The following is a 21,508-nucleotide window of genomic DNA, read 5'->3' as shown; positions in this document are numbered from 1 at the left end:
AGTCATGGACTAGGTATAAAATACTATACATATATTTGAAATTTACTACAAAATATTCCACAGTATACAAATCAACGCACATCAACGGGTTAATTGTGTTTAATAGCATTCATATGGCGCTGATGGAAATGACATTGTTAATGTTTTTGAAATAAATGGACAGCTCCTTTGTCTGGATAGGGCTAATATAATTGCTAACATTTTACGTATCATAAATACATACAATAACATAACATTTTCACACTTTTTGCATAATTAGGCAAAATTACAGCTTGATTGGAAATGTCGGCCAATAAAAATACTCTGCTCACAAGTGATAGAGTATTTATTTTAAGTTTTAAGTTTATTTAGTTTCTTCAGACATCACATATCTCAAGCATACACTTCATTGACACTTTTGTCGACTAGGTTAACAAGTACACTTTAATATATATATATATATATATATATATATATATATATATATATATATATATATATATATATATATATACACACAGTACTGTGCAAAAGTTTTAGGTACTTGTGAAAAATGTTGCATAGTGAGGATTTCTTTGAAAAATAATGACATAAATAGTTTTCATTGATCAATTAACATCATACAAATTCCAGTAAACATAAAAAAAAAAGCTAAATCAATATTTTGTGTGACCACCTTTGCCTTCAAAACATCACTGATTCCCAAAGGTACACCTGGACACCTGGTTGTTGGTAGATAGGATGTTCCAAGCTTCTTGGAGAATTTGCCTCAGTTATTCTATTTAAATTGATTCTGTCTCTTCATGTAATCCCACACTGACTCAGTGTCAGTGGGGGGACTGTGGAGGCCATGCCACTTGTTGCAGGGCTCCCTGTTCTTCTATTCTATTTGCAAAATGAATGTTTGGTTGTCTAAAATGTATATTTCCTATTGACAAACTAAGCCTGAAGATAAATAAACTTAATCTTAAAACAAATATTTTTGTGAAACATCTTTTGTGCCTAAGACTTTTGCATAGTACTATATATATGTATATACAGTATAAAAAAAAGAAACGTCCCTTTTTCAGGACACTGTATTTTAAAGATCATTTTGTAAAAATCCAAATAACTTTACAGATCTTTATTGTAAAGGGTTTAAACAATGTTTTCCATGCTTGTTCAATGAACTATAAACAATTAATGAACATGCACCTGTGGAACAGTCGTTAAGACACTAACAGCTTACAGACGGTAGGCAATTAAGGTCACAGTTATAAAAACTTAGGACAATAAAGAGACCTTTCTACTGACTCTGAAAAACACCAAAAGAAAAATGCCCAGGATCCCTGCTCATCTGCGTGAATGTGCCTTAGGCATGCTGCATGGAGGCATGAGGACTGCAGATGTGGCCAGGGCAATAAATTGCAATGTCCGTAATGTAAGACGCCTAAGACAGTGCTACAGGGAGACAGGAAGGACAGCTGATCAACCTCGCAGTGGCAGACCACGTGTAACAACACCTGCACAGGATCGGTACATCCGAATATCACACCTGCGGGACAGGTACAGGATGGCAACAACAAATGCCTGAGTTACACCAGGAACGCACAGTCCCTCCATCAGTGCTCAGACTGTCCGCAATAGGCTGAGAGAGGCTGGACTGAGGGCTTGTAGGCCTGTTGTAAGGCAGATCCTTACCAGACATCACCGGCAACAACGTCGCCTATGAGCACAAACCACCTTTGCTGGACCAGACAGTGCTCTTCACTGACGAGTTGCGGTTTTGTTTCACATGGGGTGATGGTCGGACTCGCATTTATCGTCGAAGGAATGAGCGTTACACCGAGGCCTGTACTCTGGAGTGGGATTGATTTGGAGGTGGAGGGTCTGTCATGGTCTAGGGTGGTGTGTCACAGCATCATTGCACTGAGCTTGTTGTCATTGCAGGCAATCTCAATGCTGTGCGTTACAGGGAAGACATCCTCCTCCCTCATGTGGTACCCTTCCTGCAAGCTCATCCTGACATGAACCTCCAGCATGACAATGCCACCAGCCATACTGCTCATTCTGTGCATGATTTCCTGCAAGACAGGAATGTCAGTGTTCTGCCATGGCCAGCGAAGAGCCCAGATCTCAATCCCAATGAGCACGTCTGGGACCTGTTGGATCGGAGGTTGAGGGCTAGGGCCATTCCCCCCAGAAATGTCCGGGAACTTGCAAGTGCCTTGGTGGAAGAGTGGGGTAACATCTCACAGCAAGAACTGGCAAATCTGGTGCAGTCCATGAGGAGGAGATGCACTGCAGTATTTAATGCAGCTGGTGGTCACACCAGATACTGACTGTTACTTACAGATACTGATACACCCCCCCTTTGTTCAGGGACACATTATCCCATTTCTGTTAGTCACATGTCTGTGAAACTTGTTCAGTTTACAGGTGCATCTCAATAAATTAGAATGTCGTGGAAAAGTTCATTTATTTCAGTAATTCAACTCAAATTGTGAAACTTGTGTATTAAATAAATTCAATGCACACAGACTGAAGTAGTTTAAGTCTTTGGTTCTTTTAATTGTGATGATTTTGGCTCACATTTAACAAAAACCCACCAATTCACTATCTCAACAAATTAGAATACATCATAAGACCAATAAAAAAAAACATTTTTAGTGAATTGTTGGCCTTCTGGAAAGTATGTTCATTTACTGTATATGTACTCAATACTTGGTAGGGGCTCTTTTTGCTTTAATTACTGCCTCAATTCGGCGTGGTATGGAGGTGATCAGTTTGTGGCACTGCTGAGGTGGTATGGAAGCCCAGGTTTCTTTGACAGTGGCCTTCAGCTCATCTGCATTTTTTTGGTCTCTTGTTTCTCATTTTCCTCTTGACAATACCCCATAGATTCTCTATGGGGTTCAGGTCTGGTGAGTTTGCTGGCCAGTCAAGCACACCAACACCATGGTCATTTAACCAACTTTTGGTGCTTTTGGCAGTGTGGGCAGTTGCCAAATCCTGCTGGAAAATGAAATCAGCATCTTTAAAAAGCTGGTCAGCAGAAGGAAGCATGAAGTGCTCCAAAATTTCTTGGTAAACGGGTGCAGTGACTTTGGTTTTCAAAAAACACAATGGACCAACACCAGCAGATGACATTGCACCCCAAATCATCACAGACTGTGGAAACTTAACACTGGACTTCAAGCAACTTGGGCTATGAGCTTCTCCACCCTTCCTCCAGACTCTAGGACCTTGGTTTCCAAATGAAATACAAAACTTGCTCTCATCTGAAAAGAGGACTTTAGCCCAGGTAAGACGCCTCTGACGTTGTCTGTGGTTCAGGAGTGGCTTAACAAGAGGAATACGACAACTGTAGCCAAATTCCTTGACACGTCTGTGTGTGGTGGCTCTTGATGCCTTGACCCCAGCCTCAGTCCATTCCTTGTGAAGTTCACCCAAATTCTTGAATCGATTTTGCTTGACAATCCTCATAAGGCTGCGGTTCTCTCGGTTGGTTGTGCATCTTTTTCTTCCACACTTTTTCCTTCCACTCAACTTTCTGTTAACATGCTTGGATACAGCACTCTGTGAACAGCCAGCTTCTTTGGCAATGAATGTTTGTGGCTTACCCTCCTTGTGAAGGGTGTCAATGATTGTCTTCTGGACAACTGTCAGATCAGCAGTCTTCCCCATGATTGTGTAGCCTAGTGAACCAAACTGAGAGACCATTTTGAAGTGCTCAGGAAACCTTTGCAGGTGTTTTGAGTTGATTAGCTGATTGGCATGTCACCATATTCTAATTTGTTGAGATAGTGAATTGGTGGGTTTTTGTTAAATGTTAGCCAAAATCATCACAATTAAAAGAACCAAAGACTTAAACTACTTCAGTCTGTGTGCACTGAATTTATTTAATACACGAGTTTCACAATTTGAGTTGAATTACTGAAATAAATGAACTTTTCCACGACATTCTAATTTATTGAGATGCACCTGTATGTCTTAGTTGTTGAATCTTTTTATGTTCATACAAATATTTACACATGTTAAGTTTGCTGAAAATAAAAGCGGTTGAAAATGAGAGGACGTTTCTTTTTTGCTGAGTTTATATTAGTGTTGTCAGTCGATATTATTTTTTTTAATCGCGATTAATCGCAGAATTTTTGTAGTTAATCGCGATTAATTACAGATTTTAAAATTGCTGAAATTTGACACTATATATACTTCTATTCTTGTCCAAATTTATTTATTTCCATCTTAGGAAAGAAACAAAACAAAATGTAACAATATAATGCTTTATTAACATTTTGCAAACAAAACCCATAAAAGATATAAATGCACAAAAACAGCACCAATTCATGTAACATTAAACATTTCCCATGGTCTAAGTGGGAGTTTGACTAATTGAAAGAACTAGTCCCCAAATAAATTGCATATTTATTGCAATGGGCATTAAATCTCTTAAACTCTCATCCTCCACAATATTAATCTGCTGGTAAACTGTGGCTATCTGCTTTGTGACATCAATCGTGAAGCTGCGTTCATGATTCACGTCAGAGCGTCAAAGCCAGCGTTGAGCACCGCTTTGAACTCACCATATATATATACAGTATATAATGTACACAGTATGTATTAGGGGCAAAATTGTTTGGTGTGGTGAAAATGATGCCACAACTGTGGGACAGACAAAAAACATTGACAGAAAATCATTTCTGGTTATTTTACTTTTAGTTTAGATTATAATAGTTTTAAATATGTAATGATGTGTATTTTTATAATGGATTTTCATAGTTTAAAAGTGTGGGTCTGGGACAAGGCTAAAACAGTAAAATCTATGAATAAAAGGTATTTGGAAAATAGCAAAAAATAAATGATAAAGTCCTGAGAAAATGTTTCCAAGTCAGTTTTAAAGAGACCTTCATATAGCTAAAAGTAAAATACTGAAGTCTGTTCATTTTGATGACAATTCCCGGGACATGAAAATGCCCAAAGTAGCTTGAGAGTGTAGGGAGACTGACTCGATTATGTCATTTTCAATGCTTTTGAAATGTGTGCGGTCGATGATTAGTTGTTTTGCGATTCCTGTTTCCAAGGAATCTGGAAACTGATTGGTTGATCTCACTTTAGGATTATGGGTAGTGTAGTCCTTTACAGGGATTATTTACTGAATTATTGTAAGGATGACTTCTTTTTAGGGTAATTCTACAGTTAAGAAAACAAAATAATATATCAATCAATAAAAGGACTGAATAGTTCATTTATCTGCTGTTTACTTTAATGTCTTTTATGAGGGTCATTCATGAGCCAGTACATCATTAATCTTAAACCATTGATTTCAGATAAACTGTATGACATTATAATATATGCTTTGCCATTTGCAGACTGACCCCAGAGCCATTAATTCTTCACATTTTTAAATACAAACTCAACAGTGGAGAGCGACAGTCGAAACTTCAGTAAGCAGTACATCAAGTACTCATTACACATTTCAAAGCCAAAGAAAGCTACAGACAATAAAAGCTGCATTGAAGTGCTGACCAGGGTTATTATTGGACATTATATTTGTACATTAAAGACGGACATGACTGATTTAAAAACATTGACATATTCTAAAATAAAATAATAAAAGTTGATTTTTTATATTATTTTTAATTACATAAGTATATTGAAAAGTTCCTCTTGCAGGTTCTGCCCATCTTAAATTCAAATTTATATTTGATATATAATAAAAATATACAATAAATAACATGGTGTCGTAGATTCATGTTCTATACCTAAATTTTTGCAAAACAACTTTTACATGGCTTGTTGTACGTGTCGTAGCAGTTTCTGGTGTAATAAAAAATAGAGGCGCTAAAACAACAATGACTTCTATACACTTCAACACAAATAATGAGTAAAACAGCAGATTATCAGTTAATAAACACTTTTCGCCCTGTTCCTCACAAAATTCTATCTTATAACATCAAAACACTTTTACCATAGCGCATGACATGTATGGTGATATATTTTAACGTTGCATAACATAATCGACTAAATTTATAAGCTTGTTCAAATGTGATCTACTTGTGCCAAAGTTCAACTGAAAGAGCTTTGCTCTTGAGATGCAAAGAACCAGGGTATGAGTCCTGAAGAGCACGCAAGTCGATGCGTGAGCCGAAAGTGTCATAGAAGCATCACAAAATGATGTGGTTGCTTCAGCGATTGCATTTTATGTTACATTTGCTTTTATGATACTATTGGTTTGGTTTAGATTTAAGGTTTAGGGAAGGGAGGTAGGTTTTGTTGATTTAAAACGCGATAGAACGATAACCTTATAAAGTTGATCTGTTTAGGAAAACATTTAAATCGCTTTTATTGCCACACAGTGGACATTTCACCTTAGAACTGCCACAATACGTGTAATGAACAACGTAATGTCATTTTGCAAAAATGTCGCAACAGTCACGTAATTTTCATGAGATCAGGTTGCAGAAAACAGCTGTGTGTTTTGGGTGGTCATTCAGACAGCAGGGATCAGATTGAAAGAGCATTAGTCAATTACCCGCTGGTCTGTTGACACCTATATTAATACAGCTGGAGCAGCCGCTGCTGCTGTCGAGCAGATGAATTCTCTATCTCCTATATGAAGATGAATGACTGAGCGCTCGCAAGGCAAAGCAGCGCACCGTCATTCAGCATTACAGTCAGAAAGCCGCACAGTCAGTGAAATGAGGAAAAGAGGGAGACATGAAGCTAACTGAAGCTTAGTCAAATGAACTGAAGCCCACAGCAAACAAACATGTTTTTCCACAGACATCTTCTAGCGGCTCATTAAATCAGTGTCACCAGGACATTTGAGGAGAGCACAAGAACATTACAGTGTGTTACAGGTGTGAGGTCACCGTAATCTCAAACAGCAGACAATCAAACTGCTTAAAAGGGAAGTGTGTGTTTCCACAAAATAGGATAATACATTTAAAACATATCTACTAAGAATACACTGCCAAAAAGTAACTACTGTAGATTTTTTCTGCAAGTGTCTGTAGAGTGAAATGTCAATCTAATAGAGTACTGAATGAGAGGAGCTACAAATAGATTAAAGGCAGCCAGGATTTGCTGTGTGAATGTTGTTTGGCAGCACACAAGGCCGGCGGTGTGGAAGTGTGTGCCAGTCGAGTGATCAGTCACACACTGAATTAATGTTCTCAGTTTGAGCAGCAAATCACTGGCGTCAGTGTGTGCCAGTCACGCTGCACAGGGACTGATGTGAACTCATCTTTTGACACATCACCTTCACAATCTTTAGCATTGAAACAGCATCAATGCCTCAGACATGCTCAGACATTAAAAAGTCTGTGTAAACACACCATTCACCCTTCTATTTTTACCCTTCTTCTCTGTTTTTTTCTGAGACACCAATATCCACAGTCTTTCTAGCAAGTCAGTCCACTGGCGGCCATGTTTAGAACAGTCCCAGGAAGCAATTTCCAGTCATGAACGTGCAGCTCCTATCTACTTGAATGCGGAAAGACCTAAATCTCCAAAACGGTTGGTCAAGATTACGACCAAAGAATATATTTCAAATCAGCAGTAAAATCCGACAACACTGGTATCATAAATTGATTCTTTACCTCTGATTACACTAAAAAACACAATTTTCCTAGCTTGTATAGCTAATGCCCATGTGTGTTCTCGAATTGATTGACAGGCGATGTCTGTATCTAAACGGTGATTGGCTCTTTTACCTGTAAGGAGGGACTTCCTTTCTACATGCGTTGACCAATGGGCATTCCAATTTCTCCTATGAATTTTAACAGAAGTAGCCCGTATCTTCTAAATAGTCACACTCAACTGTTAATGCTACTGAAACTGTACTCAGAACTGTTTGGCCCGATGATGGAAAAGCAGCCTCTGACATTTTGGCCTTTAGATATGGCTTGGGTCCTTCTTTCAGTGCAAGTCGGGGGGCAGTGGTAGCTCAGCGGTTAAGGCTCTGGGTTACTGATCAGAAGGTCAGGGGTTCAAGCCCCAGCACTGCCAAGATGCCACTGTTGGGCCCTTGAGCAAGGCCCTTGACCCTATCTGCTCCAGGGGCACTGTATCATGGCTGACCCTGCACTCTGACCCCAGCCTAGCTGGGATATGTGAAAAGAAGAATTTCACTGTATATGTGCAAATGTATAATGTGTGATAAATAAAGAACAATTATAAAAATTAAAATTATAAATTATAATTATATAAATTAAAAAGTCAATAGAATTTTGTTTCGTTCTCTGTTAGATCAAATCGTAAGTCTGATCACTTAAAAAAACTAAATATTATTTATATTTGCTAAGTCATACTTTTAAAAAAATCACAGTTTTTCACGTTACTATGTAATTTCACAATTTCTTAAAAAAACAAAACGCAAATAAAAATCCTTTGCAATGTCACTCTGGCCCTCAAAAGAATAGATATCCATTACATTTTTAATGCTCAAATCCCTTACCGTGTTCAAATCCCTAACTGAATTTATGAGCAAGAGTAACATTGATGCTTGCCATAGAATACAGCAGGATCTTTTCACATTCACAATCAAACCAAAACCAGTTAACGTACCAGATTGCACATTCCGAAAGTACAAGACTTTGCTAATGATATTCTTAGTAAGCTGCTGTTGGAAACCTCTGGTATAGCCTGCATCCTTCTACCGTTTGGCGAAAACAGGATGTTTATTTTATGTTTATTAACATGTGGGCTGCAGTTTCACCATCAATCAGCCGAGATAATGAGAGAGAATTACAGCTTCATCTTTTTTCTTTTCTTTTTTGCATATGAGGGGCCCTCGGGTACAAAGAAGCTATATCACATTACAACATAAAATCCTGAATGCCATGCAGTTTTGAGCACTATTTATAGCAAGAATCACTATGATGGGATAACATCATATGATGGGATACACACTAGACCTGTGCTATGTACGGTACATAGAAAGAAACTGTTATGATAGAGGTCACCATTCAATTGCATAATAAAGGGGAGATGCAGTGTCGCTATGTGCAGAATGCCGTTTAGTCAAAGGTCTAGCTACACGAGACTAGCTCGACTGTGTCTCACATGCACACACACATACTGTGCAGTGTCCATCAGAAGGCCTGCCACACAAAGAGTGTTCTCAATTATTCAGTGCATTCTGAGCAATATATTACATCACATTCATTATGGACAAGCCAGGCCTTAAAATCTATTCTCTTAATCATTGCAGTCCTCCAAGCATCAGATGAACAGCATTAGAGAGTCAAAATCAGTCACTTTAAATCAGTGGTTCAAAAATATGAAATATATATATATATATATATATATATATATATATATATATATATATATATATATATATATATATATTATTCAAAGCAACAGCAGACGAATACACGCTAAGAATCAAGAGCCAAAACCAAAATAGGAGCTGGCACACTACTGTGCGATGATGATGTCTTTAGATTTTTTTTTTTGTTTTTTTTTTTGGAGGTCCTCAAGAGTGCAGATTTTGTGTTCTACAGCAAACCGGAGATATTAAAAGAACAGTTCATCCAAAAACTACAATTCTGTCATCATGTACTCACCCTCATGTCATGTCGCATTAGGTTCAACACCAATGATGTCAAGCATCATTGGTTCCTTCATATCTCATGCTTGTAATTCATGCCAAATCTAGTGTGACATTGTTTTGAGCTACCAGGTTTGAGTGTGTACAAGTATGAAGATTTTCAGTAAATAATGACTAAAGTTTTATATGGTATGGCTTCAGAAGACTTGGAATATAGTGCATGCTTCATATAGACTAGTTTTATGGTGCTTTAAAGGTGTTTTTTTTTTTCTTTTGGAGCTTGACATCTCTAGTGCTGGTTCATTATAGGAATCACATGAGGTTGAGTATATTTTTGATAACACTTTACATTAATGTTCCCTTTGTTAAGGGTTTATGAAAGGGTTTTTATTAATTAATGACTAATAAGTAATTTATAAATGCATTATAAATCATTTATATGTGATTATAACAATATGAATAAAAAAGGTGAATTTCATGCAATAACTGCCAAATAGTGAGCTACGTTATGTCACGTTATAAATGCTTAATATCACTTTTTCAACATTAGTAACCAATTAAAATTTACCTTACGGTTAAGTGGACACATATGAAGCATCTATTAAGGAATTGCCAGTAACACTTTCCATCAATTTATAATGCATTATAAAGACATTATTATATATTAGTAATGCCTCATAATACAACTTATAATATGTTATAATTTCTCATAAATAATTGTAATCACAATTATAATACATTCTAATAATTACCTATTCATAGTTATACCTTAGAGTATAATGCATTATAATACAAGCAACATTTAATTTTATCTGCAGAAGTTATAATGTATTATGTATATTTACCCTCAGGCCATTGACCACATGAAAAATTAAACTGCCTTCAGGACTCCCATAGTGCAATAATGTATAAATATGTCATGTACATATGTAAATTCACTCCTATTTAATTCAATAACTGCACATACCCCTATCTTAAACATACATTACCACTTGCACATGTACATATGCCATTCTGTTATATGTCCTATTATTTGTGTCTATTTATACTCTTACCTTGTTTTCTATTCTGTGTCTCACTGTAATGTTCTGTGTGCACTTGTTTCTCCTATCACCAAAATAATTCCTTTTGTACGTGTGAACACTTGGCAATAAAGCTCATTCTGGTTCTGATTATGATATATATATATATATATATATATATATATATATATATATATATATATATATATATATATATAGGTATGCTTTTAGTAAAGTTACAAAATCAGTGTCTTCTTATAAACATCCATAAGATATTTTTAAGTGGTTATAAGACATTAAAAGTCATGCTGGAAGTTATATACAGTACACGTGCGCAAAATACAAAATAACACACGTTCGATTTAAATTCTGAAATATTAAGAAAAATACTTGTAAATCGACAAGGTTAAAATATATCAGAAACTCTAAATGTTTATAAGAAGATATTGCTTTTGTAACTTTACTTCTCCACTAACTGTCAGGAGTATTTTGTTGATTCATGTCTTTTATTTTGAAAAGTTTAGTTCCTGTTCCCTAGTCATGTGATGTCTTGTTTTCCCTCCATGTTCATGTGTCATGTTTTCATTGGTTTATTGTTTAATTATCTTGTTATCAGTTCTGTTTGTTCATTGGTTTATGTTCTCCCATGTCTTGTATCTAAGCCCTCATGTTTTCATTGTCTAGTGGTCAAGTATTGGATGTGATCGTAGATGTTTAAGTCAAGCCACGTTTATGTCAAGCCATGTTTAAATCAAGTCAAGTCATGTTCATGTTTATGTTTAGTTTAGTTTACGTGTAGTTAGGGTTTTGGATTTCACGTTTATTTAATAAACTGCACTTGGGTTCTTCATCTCATCATCATCATCATTGCCAGCAGCCAACATCGTTACAGAATACATGACCCAACCATGAACCCAGCAGTTCGGCTTCTGCGCCTACGTCAGGGGAATCGTCCCCTGGAGGACTACGTGGAGGACTTTTGCGATCTGGCTTTCCAGGTGGACTTTAACGAGGTTGCCCTCAAAGACTGTTTTAGATTTGGACTGAATGAGTCCATTTCTTTTTTGATGCCTGGCGGTCGCAGTTCCCTCAGCCTGGCTCAATATATCGACCTCGCCCTATGGTTCATTGGTTCCCCATTCACTGTGGGGGAGGCGGATGCCGAGCCAGAGTTCCACGACATGGCCGCCGCCGAGCCAGAGTTCCACGTCATGGCCGCCAAGCCAGAGTTCCACGTCATGGCCGCCAAGCCAGAGTTCCACGACATGGCCGCCGCCGAGCCAGAGGTCCACGACATGGCCGCCAAGCCAGAGTTCCACGTCATGGCCGCCAAGCCAGAGTTCCACGTCATGGCCGCCAAGCCAGAGTTCCACGATATGGCCGCCGCCGAGCCAGAGGTCCACGACATGGCCGCCACCGAGCCAGAGGTCCACGACATGGCCGCTGCCGAGCCAGAGGTCCACGACATGGCCGCCGCCGAGCCAGAGTTCCACGACATGGCCGCCGCCGAGCCAGATTTCCACGACATGGCCGCCGAGCCAGAGGTCCACGACATGGCCGCCGCCGAGCCAGAGGTCCACGACATGGCCACCAAGCCAGAGTTTCTAGTCATGGTCGCTGAGCTAGCGCCATCTTTTGCTCCATGCCACGTCACAGCAACGCCTCAGCCTGCTCCATGCCACGTCACAGCAACGCCTCAGCCTGCTCCATGCCACGTCACAGCAACGCCTCAGCCTGCTCCATGCCACGTCACTGCAACGCCTCAGCCTGCTCCATGCCACGTCACAGCAACGCCTCAGCCTGCTCCATGCCACGTCACAGCAATGCCTTAGCCTGCTCCATGCCACGTCACAGCAACGCCTCAGCCTGCTCCATGCCACGTCACAGCAACGCCTCAGCCTGCTCCATGCCACGTCACAGCAACGCCTCAGCCTGCTCCATGCCACGTCACAGCAACGCCTCAGCCTGCTCCAAGCCACGTCACAGCAATGCCTCAGCCTGCTCCATGCCACATCACAGCAACGCCTCAGCCTGCTCCACGCCACGTCACAGCAACGCCTCAGCCTGCTCCACGCCACGTCACAGCAACGCCTCAGCCTGCTCCATGCCACGTCACAGCCACACCTGAGCAGTGGGACCTGGAGATGGTTCCCACCCTTATACCCACCCTTAGTTCTCCTGAGCAGGCAAGGGGAACTTTCGGCCCTCCGACCCCACCTGGACCCTCCGAGCCCTGGACTTCGTCTTGGCCTGTCAGTCCCTCGACATTGCCTCAGCTCTGCGTTCCCTCGGCTCCACTGTGGTCCTTCAGCCTGTCGGCTTTGCCGGGGTCCCTCGTCCCTCTGGCTCCTCCTTGGTCTGTCGGTCACCTGGCTCCGCTTTGGCTTTCCGATCCTCTGGCTGCGCCTCGTCCCTCCGATCTGTCAGCTTCACCGGGGACCTCCTTCCCTATGGCTCCACCTTGGTCCTCAGTCCCACCGGCTCCACCTCAGTCTTCCGATCCCCCAGCTCCGCCTTGCTCCTCCGAGCCTCCAGCACCGCCTTGGTCCTCCCTGCCATCGGCTCCACCCTGGCCCTTCGAGTCTTCGGCTACTCTCTGGGCACCAAGTTCCATGGCTCTGCCCCTCAAGCCTCTCATGGCTCCACCCCCCACGGACTTTGCCTTGGTCCCATGCCCCTCGCCCTTTCTCACCATGCCACGCCCCACACCTCAAGACACCCCCCCCCACCCATGTCATGTTTTACATGTTTTGTTTATGTGTTGGGGTGTCAGGAGCCACCCCTTAGTGGGGGGGATATGTCAGGTGTATTTTGTTGATTCATGTCTTTTATTTTCCCTCCATGTTCATGTGTCATGTTTTCATTGGTTTATTGTTTAATAATCTTGTTATCAGTTCTGTTTGTTCATAGGTTTATGTTCTCCCATGTCTTGTATTTAAGCCCTCATGTTTTCATTGTCTAGTGGTCAAGTATTGGATGTGATCATAGATGTTTAAGTCAAGCCACGTTTATGTCAAGCCATGTTTAAATCAAGTCAAGTCATGTTCATGTTTATGTTTAGTTTAGTTCACGTGTAGTTAGGGTTTTGGATTTCACGTTTATTTAATAAACTGCACTTGGGTTCTTCATCTCATCGTCATCATCATTGCCAGCAGCCAGCACACGTTACACTAACTAGCTTCTGCTGCATTAAAATTGGATGTTGGTTGTTTTATAATAATGCATTATACTCTTAAGTATAACTATGAATAGGGGAAGTCTTATAATGTATTATAACTGTAGTTATAATTATTTATAAGAAGTTATGACTTATTATAAGGCGTATTATGAGATTTATCAATGCAGCATAATGCATTTGTAATGCCTTTGCAAAGCACTATAAATATGGGCTTCAATGAAAGCATTACCAAATTGCCAACATTATAAACTTATGTGCATAAATTTTATTATGGTTTAATGGTCTTCAGGCTTTATTATATGATTTACTGTATTCTATGAATAAGCATGAATACCTGACATGTGCTTTTGCAGAGGACTTTATGTAACCAGGACTAGTTAAGTTGAGAAAGCACTTGGAGTAGCACCATTCTTTTAACTAGTGCTCGACTGATATATCGGTCGGCCGATATTATCAGCTGAGTGGAAGCTAATGTGTAAACATGTATTCACCACACTGTTTTGCTCAGGATTCACAGTTTGGTACCCCCTTCAACCGAACAATTCCAGTCATTGCATTTACAAAATGTAATATTTTAAAGTCTGGTTTTCCAGACATTAAAATAGGATACGTAATAAAAGTAAATTTAATAAATAGAATATTTGCACTGTGTAAATAATAATATATAGGAACTGTATCTAAAATAAATGAGGGGTGATAAATACTAATACAGCAGGCTGGAAAAATAGATATTTATTCATTTTAATATCCTATATATATATATATTTTGAATGTGTTGAAACTTGACACCGGGCGACGCACCCTAAAAACAGCACCATTAGATCGGTTTCATACTTAAGAATCACTTAAAAGTAAGTTTTTTTCTCTCTCTTGTAAATGTAAACAAGTGTAAATGCCAACATCATCATATATGTCGATAGGACTGATGCCTGTCAACCAAAACATGAGCTCATTGATGTCATTAAATGAGTCTGCTTTTTTATTCCATCAGTTACTCCAGGTCGGAGGCTTCCGTAAATATTTAGTTTATACGTAGGGTGTTAAATTCTACCTAATTCATCCTACATAAATGTAATGGTGCAATGCTCAAATATTTAGTAGTGCGTAAATTTTGACTTAGTGCCAATTTACGCCACAACTAGGCTAAGTTGTAACATAGGGGCTGGTTCAACCTGCCCCTGATGTTTATTTAGCTATTTATTTTATTTTTATTTATTCTTTATTTAAATGGTCAGCCATTGACTGATACTAAACAGTACTGATGTTTATTTAGCTATTTATTTTATTTTTATTTATTCTTTATTTAAATGGTCAGCATTTGACTGATACTAAACATACAGTACTGATGTTTATTTAGCTATTTATTGTATTGTTTATTCTTTATTTTAATGGTCAGCAATTGACTGATACTAAACATACAGTACTGATGTTTATTTAGCTATTTATTTTATTTTTATTTATTCTTTATTTTCTCAGTGTTCATTTCTAGAATTTGTTGACAATGTATAATAATAATGTCAAATATTATTTGATAAAAATATTTTTTTTAAGAAAGCAGCCTTCTGAGTACCTTTGCTTAGTCATATCGGTGCAAAATCATTGCACAATCCACATAGAAAAGGTCCATTTTCATTCCAGCTCAAAAATTAGCTATATCGGCCACCATATCGGTAATCAGTGAATTTCCCCCCTCTAAAATTGGCATCGGTCTCAAAATCCCATATCGGTCGGGCTCTACTTTTAATATCAATATGACAATAAAAGTGACAACACAAGTGAGTCAAGACATTACAGTGATGAATATAAACACAAAGCATAATGACATAATCCCTTCTTTTAATCTCACCATAAAAGTCGATTTTTGCCAAATTGTGACAGAAATAAGGAATTAGGGCATTTTATCTTTTTGATTAATATACTGTATATAAGTGTATGTATGAAGCAGTTATAACATATACTGTAAGTTAAAATGCTCACTAAGTATTGCATGAAAGTCTTTTATGTTGTTAAAATGGCATATAAATTATTTATAATGCATTTGCAAATTACTAACTATTCATTAATTAACCCATTTATAAACCCTTAACAAAGGGAACAATAATGTAAAGTTTTACCACAGTTTTTGTGAATTATTCCTTTCATGTCAACATCTCATGTGTTCACACTGTAAACATTAACAGATCACTAATGTGTGAACTGCTATCTGGATGTTTCAAAGAAGCAAATACTATGGCATTTGTTGAAGAATCAGGTCACTGTAAGCGAGAGCTTGAAGATTGACTCACCTCCATAGTAGTGAGGTTGCACCTGTGTGTTCCTGCAAACCAGCCATCTGCAGAGCACTGATCAATATCCACATCTTGCAGACTGACATCTGCACGAACAACACCCCTATATGATATTATAGAGACAGAGAGTGAAATAGAGAAAATGGAACAGATCAATCGCTTGACAAGAAAAGAATCTGAAAGGCAAGCTAATCACTTCTAATAAAGGTAAAATATTTGTGCTAAATATATATGCAATACGTACATTTGCATTACATAACAAATTACATTTACAAGCTTGTTTGAGTGTAGTCAAATTGCGCCGTAGCTCAACTGATAGAGTGTTGTACTTGTGATGTAAAGGACTGGGGTATGAGTCCTGAAGAGCATGTGAGTCGACGCGTGAGCCGAAAATGTCATAGAAGCACCACAAAACAACGTGGTTGCTTCAGCAATTGTGTTTTTCATCTCACATTTGCTTTTATGACGTTATCGGTTAGGTTTAAGGTTTAGGGTAGGGACATCGGTTTTGCTGATTGAAAACTCATTAGCGCATTAACCTTAAAAACTTCTTCTGTTTGGGAGAACATTTTACTTGCTTTTAGCCACACAGTGGACATTTCACCTCGAAACTGTGTCAATGCTTGTAAGTAACATTGTAATATAAAATTTTGCCACAGTCACATAATTTTAATGAGATCAGATTGGCTATATTACAAGTATTCTGAAATTATACGATAGCGTTATGTGAGTAACGTACAGAATTTTAAGTCATTATTCACTGATAATCTTGATTCACTGATTGTCAATGAATTAGCCCTTTTCACACTTCCATGTTTCACGCTTCAGGGGGTGGCCATTGCAGGGTAAACTTACTTCCAGTAACAACAATGGCCACTTAGACAGAGCAAGATCTGCTGGAATCAAAGTCTTCATAAAAATTAAATAGCGTGTAAATGTTTGAACTGGCTTTATACTTTTCTGGCAACTCTGCGGAGCTCTAGTTAAGATCTTAATTATGGCACAAGAGCATCCTGACAAATGCAAAACGAGAAAGGCATAACAAGATTGAATGCTGCATATTCTCTATCTGACATTTTCGAGCTGGTACCAGTGCTTTTGGTCTAGTCCTAGACTACACCGGCAATAAATAACTCGTGAATTTTGTAATTTCATTCTCTGTGTCTGTTTGGTTCGCTCTGCATTATCGCAAGTGAAAACTACAGTGTGTTGTGTGATGTGTGTAGAAAATCAATGCCGGCCAGCTCCCTTCCCTCACACACTTGTACAGCTCCAGAATGAGAAGCAGGGAAAATCATGTTTGATCGCTTGCACCCTGGACACTTTCAAAAGCACGAACACTTCTGTCATCATTCTCTAAGATATTTTATCTCATTCACATACTCCAGACATCTTCATAAAACTGAGTGCGGTAAAGTTAATGTTTGACAGACAGGATAATAACATACATCTATCTTTTACATAACAGAAGGCTTAAAATACAATAACAAATTTAAATTAACCCCACAAATAAATACATTTAATCAAGATTTTGAAATGTTCAGAAAGATATCCCTTTCGTGAGACAAGACTTTTTTTCTTCATGAAATGTGTGTAGCAAATATTTTGACTCTGTAAAACTGTAATGGCAAAGACTCAAAGTCTGTAAACTGCTGTAATATCTGATGTTGTTCTTACACCACTATTATTGCGCAGTTCCTTATGTATCTCTGCTGCTCTCTTACTGGGATGGCGGGGTTAACACTTTATTTTAAGGGTCCACAATAATGCACATCTTAAGCATGAATAATACAGTAATTAATAATTAACTGAATGTATAGCAAGGCTATCATAGCCATCATTTACAACGTATTAAATGTCTCATTTTGTGTAGAAAGTAATGCAATTAATGCTCATTTTCAGAGATCATTTATCAAGTCTACTAAACAATATTAAGCCAGTAATGAAATGTAATTAGTATTGGCTTTACAAAGTAGTACTAGAAAATTAATAACAACATGTAATCACCATGTAATCACCTGTTCTAAAGTGATTATAAAGTTATGGGTTTGTTTTACACTTCTTTCAATTTCAATAAATAAAGTTTACTGCAAATACTGTAATCACCTAATAAATGTCAAACCAAATATAAAATTTTCACTTGAGAATTAGGAATCAAATTGTCTCCAACACAACATTTTAGCTATTTATTAGCAATAACTTAATAAAACCAGTACTAATTGGTCATAATTACTGTTTTAATATATTTAAATAAACTTAAATGCCACTTTATAAATGTAAAACAAACCTATAACTTGAACAGGTAAAATCTTAAAGCTAAATGAAGGGCCAGTAGAGCTAAATGAACTCTAAAGAATGGGGATTCCTCAGGGGTAATGCAGAGAGCTATATATATAAGGCCAATAAACATTGCGTTTGTCAGTAATAATGCACATTTTCAATAAAGGCTGATGAAAGAAAGTGTTTTATAAATCTTCTTTCGGCTCTTAGGGCTATTGTCTGGTGAATGGAGCTCTGGTTTAAGAACTCAAAGGATGAAGTTGAGTGATGTTGAGTGCGAAAATCTCTCATTATCTAGACTGGCCAGTATTGGACTGGTACAATTTCAGTTGGACTGTGGCGTATACATGATATTTAAAAAAGATGATTTATTGTTTTAGTCTGACTGAAATCAAACTTTTAATGTGTAGGCAACCAGGGGCCTGGGTAGCTCAGTGAGTACTGACGCTGACTACCACCCCTGGAGTCGTGAGTTCAAATCCAGGGTGTGCTGAGTGACTCCAGCCAGGTCTCCTAAGCAACCAAATTGGCCTGGTTGCTAGGGAGGGTAGAGTCACATAGGTAACCTCCTCGTGGTCGCAATTAGTGGTTCTCGCTCTCAATGGGGCACGTGGAAAGTTATGCGTGGATCGCGGAGAGTAGCATGAGCCTCCACATGCTGTGAGTCTCTGCGGTGTCATGCACAACGAGCCACATGATAAGATGTGTGGATTGACTGTCTCAGAAGCAGAGGCAACTGAGACTTGTCCTCTGCCACCCGGATTGAGGTGAGTAACCGCGCCACCACGAGGACCTACTAAGTAGTGGGAATTGGGCATACCAAACTGGGAGAAAAGTGGATAAAAAATAAATAAAACAAAGTGTAGGTAACCGTAAACGTACTGTGTGTAATCACAGATGTGTAGAGTAAGTTCAATGTAACAACATTAAGAATGATCATGAACTTAAAAAGACATGTTACAAGATACAGTACTTTCCCTAACACATTTATATACATTTTGACCTAAAATCTTGATGTTGATAAAAAAAAAAGGCAACTGACACGTTGTGTGTAAACTATTCATGTATTTAGTAACAGTGGAGATCTAATGTTGCCAATCTTTTTACCAATCACTATTGTAATCACTCATTAATCACTTAGATATACACTCACTGAGCACTTTATTAGGAACACTATGGTCCTAATAAAGTTTCCGACATGGTCTTCTGCTGTTGTAGCCCATCCGCCTCAAGGTTCAACATGTTGTGCATTCTGGGATGCTATTCTGCTCACTGCAATTGTACAGAGTGGTTATCTGAGTTACCGTAGCCTTTCTGACAGCTCGAACCAGTCTGGCCATTCTCCATTGACTTCTCTTATCAAGGTGTTTCCATCCACAGAACTGCCACTCAGGATGTTTTTTGTTTTTGTGTTTTTTTTTGTTTGTTTTTTTTTTTGTTGTTTTTTTTGGCACCATTCTGAATAAACTCTAGAGACTGTTGTGTATGAAAATCCCAGGAGATCAGCAGTTACAGAAATACTCAAATCAGCCCACCTGGCACCAACAATCATGCCACAGTCCAAATCACTGAGTTAAAAAAAAAAAATGTCCCCATTCTAATGGTTCATGTGAACATTAACTGAAGCTCCTGACCCGTACCTGAATGATTGTATGCACTGCTGCCTCATGATTGGCTTATTAGATAATCACATGAATAAATAGATGTACAGGTGTTCCTAATAAAGTGAGTGTATAAGAATGTATCTGTTTTTTTTTCTTTCTCTCTCTTTAGACAGACAGACAGAGAAGGTGCAGTCTTGGAAGAGCCTTTGCTCACCTTAATTGAAGCCTTGGCTACGCCAGTGTGCTAAATTTAGTGCTGTGTTCATCAAGCGTTGGAACGGAGCATCCTTCGTTCAAGGTCAGACAGGACCTGTGACTCTGTATTGCCTTTATTAACTCACGACACTGAAAGTGGATTGGAAACAGTGCCATCATTTAGTCTTGCTGATGAAAAGCCTGGTGATAATTGTGATTTGTATAAATTGACTGTAATTACTGTGGCAGACTATATGACATTGGATTGTATTTCAGACTTCTCTGAGATTGAAATGAGATCAGGAGAAGCTGGCGAAAGCTTTTGAGAAAAACAATTTCATGGATCTTGACCAATAACGGACAGCCATAATGTATAATAAGACATGAATATTGCTAAAATGCAAATCATAAAGGTAAAATATTCTAAGACTTATATAAGCTGATTAGCTCAGGTTAGCTTGGTATGCAAAAATATTATATAGTAAACAGTTGGAAGATCAATGTTGTGAACAACTTGAAATCGACATGTTGCTTCCAAAAGTTCATGCACCCTGAAATCAACCCCATTCTGCCAAATTACTGACAAGCGCCGTACCCCATCAGACATTCAAATGCATTTATCTTTTCCTGTATCGCTAGTGATAGCGTTGTGTCAGCAGCCTTAAGGTGCGGTCACATTTACCTGTGCACGGCGAAAAAGGCATGGGCAGATGTTGAGCTTGTGTGAAACCAGCAAAAAACTAATTGCCAAGCAGCTTCTTTTTAATATTGCGCTTAATAATCTGGAAGACTGAGGTTGAATAGAAACTCGCCACTAAAATTTTCCACTGTGAAAATTCAGTGTAGCTGTGTACAAAGCACCGCCCACACAGAGGTCACTGCCAAACCAAGCGACTTCCTATTGGTCTACACAGCTAATTTACCAGTCAAAGTTCACCAAATTGAATTCCATGTGAGACAGAATTCTTTGCAACCAGAAATCCATTGCATGGAATTCACGATCGTGCGGATTCCCAAAGAGATGAGTTAATTTCCCCTGCAAAATTTTAAGTTAATGTTTCACTTCAGAACAAGAAGTCAAACTGTCTATCCATTAAACTCATTAAACTGCCAGCAGGTCCAGAGGGGGCACTATATTGTGAAGTAAGTTTACGCTTAAACATCCCCGGATCCATAAATCAGGCATATGTGGTATAATTTTGTGGAGGCGGAGGCATGGCCGAGCACCATGCTGTGGAGAGTGAAGCAGGGGAGATGAGTGGGGAATGATTGCCACCTGTGCTTAACACCTGTCTTGTGTTTCAGTGAGGAATGATTGGGGCTTTTAAGAAGAGGAGACAGTGGCAGTCGAGAGAGAGTCCAGCTGAGAAGCTGCATGTGTGTGTTGGCCTCTGCCATTTTGCAATACTGAGTTTAGAAGCTAT

The 21,508-nt window shown here is 38.7% G+C and overlaps 1 protein-coding gene across 2 annotated transcripts in view; it reads right to left on the bottom strand.

Moving 5' to 3' along the window:
• LOC127431845 (probable G-protein coupled receptor 158) overlaps positions 1-21,508 on the bottom strand; it is a 196,380-nt gene that overhangs the window by 158,628 nt on the left and 16,244 nt on the right. For both annotated transcript variants that reach the window (XM_051682447.1, XM_051682448.1), the window contains exon 2: positions 16,003-16,108. In XM_051682447.1, coding sequence (XP_051538407.1) covers positions 16,003-16,108 — 106 coding nt within the window. The remainder of the gene's footprint in view (positions 1-16,002; positions 16,109-21,508) is intronic.

Source organism: Myxocyprinus asiaticus, chromosome 41 (genome assembly GCF_019703515.2).
Source record: "Myxocyprinus asiaticus isolate MX2 ecotype Aquarium Trade chromosome 41, UBuf_Myxa_2, whole genome shotgun sequence".
In the NCBI taxonomy this organism is placed as follows: Eukaryota; Metazoa; Chordata; class Actinopteri; order Cypriniformes; family Catostomidae; genus Myxocyprinus; species Myxocyprinus asiaticus.
This window is presented reverse-complemented; position numbering and strand designations above follow the sequence as displayed.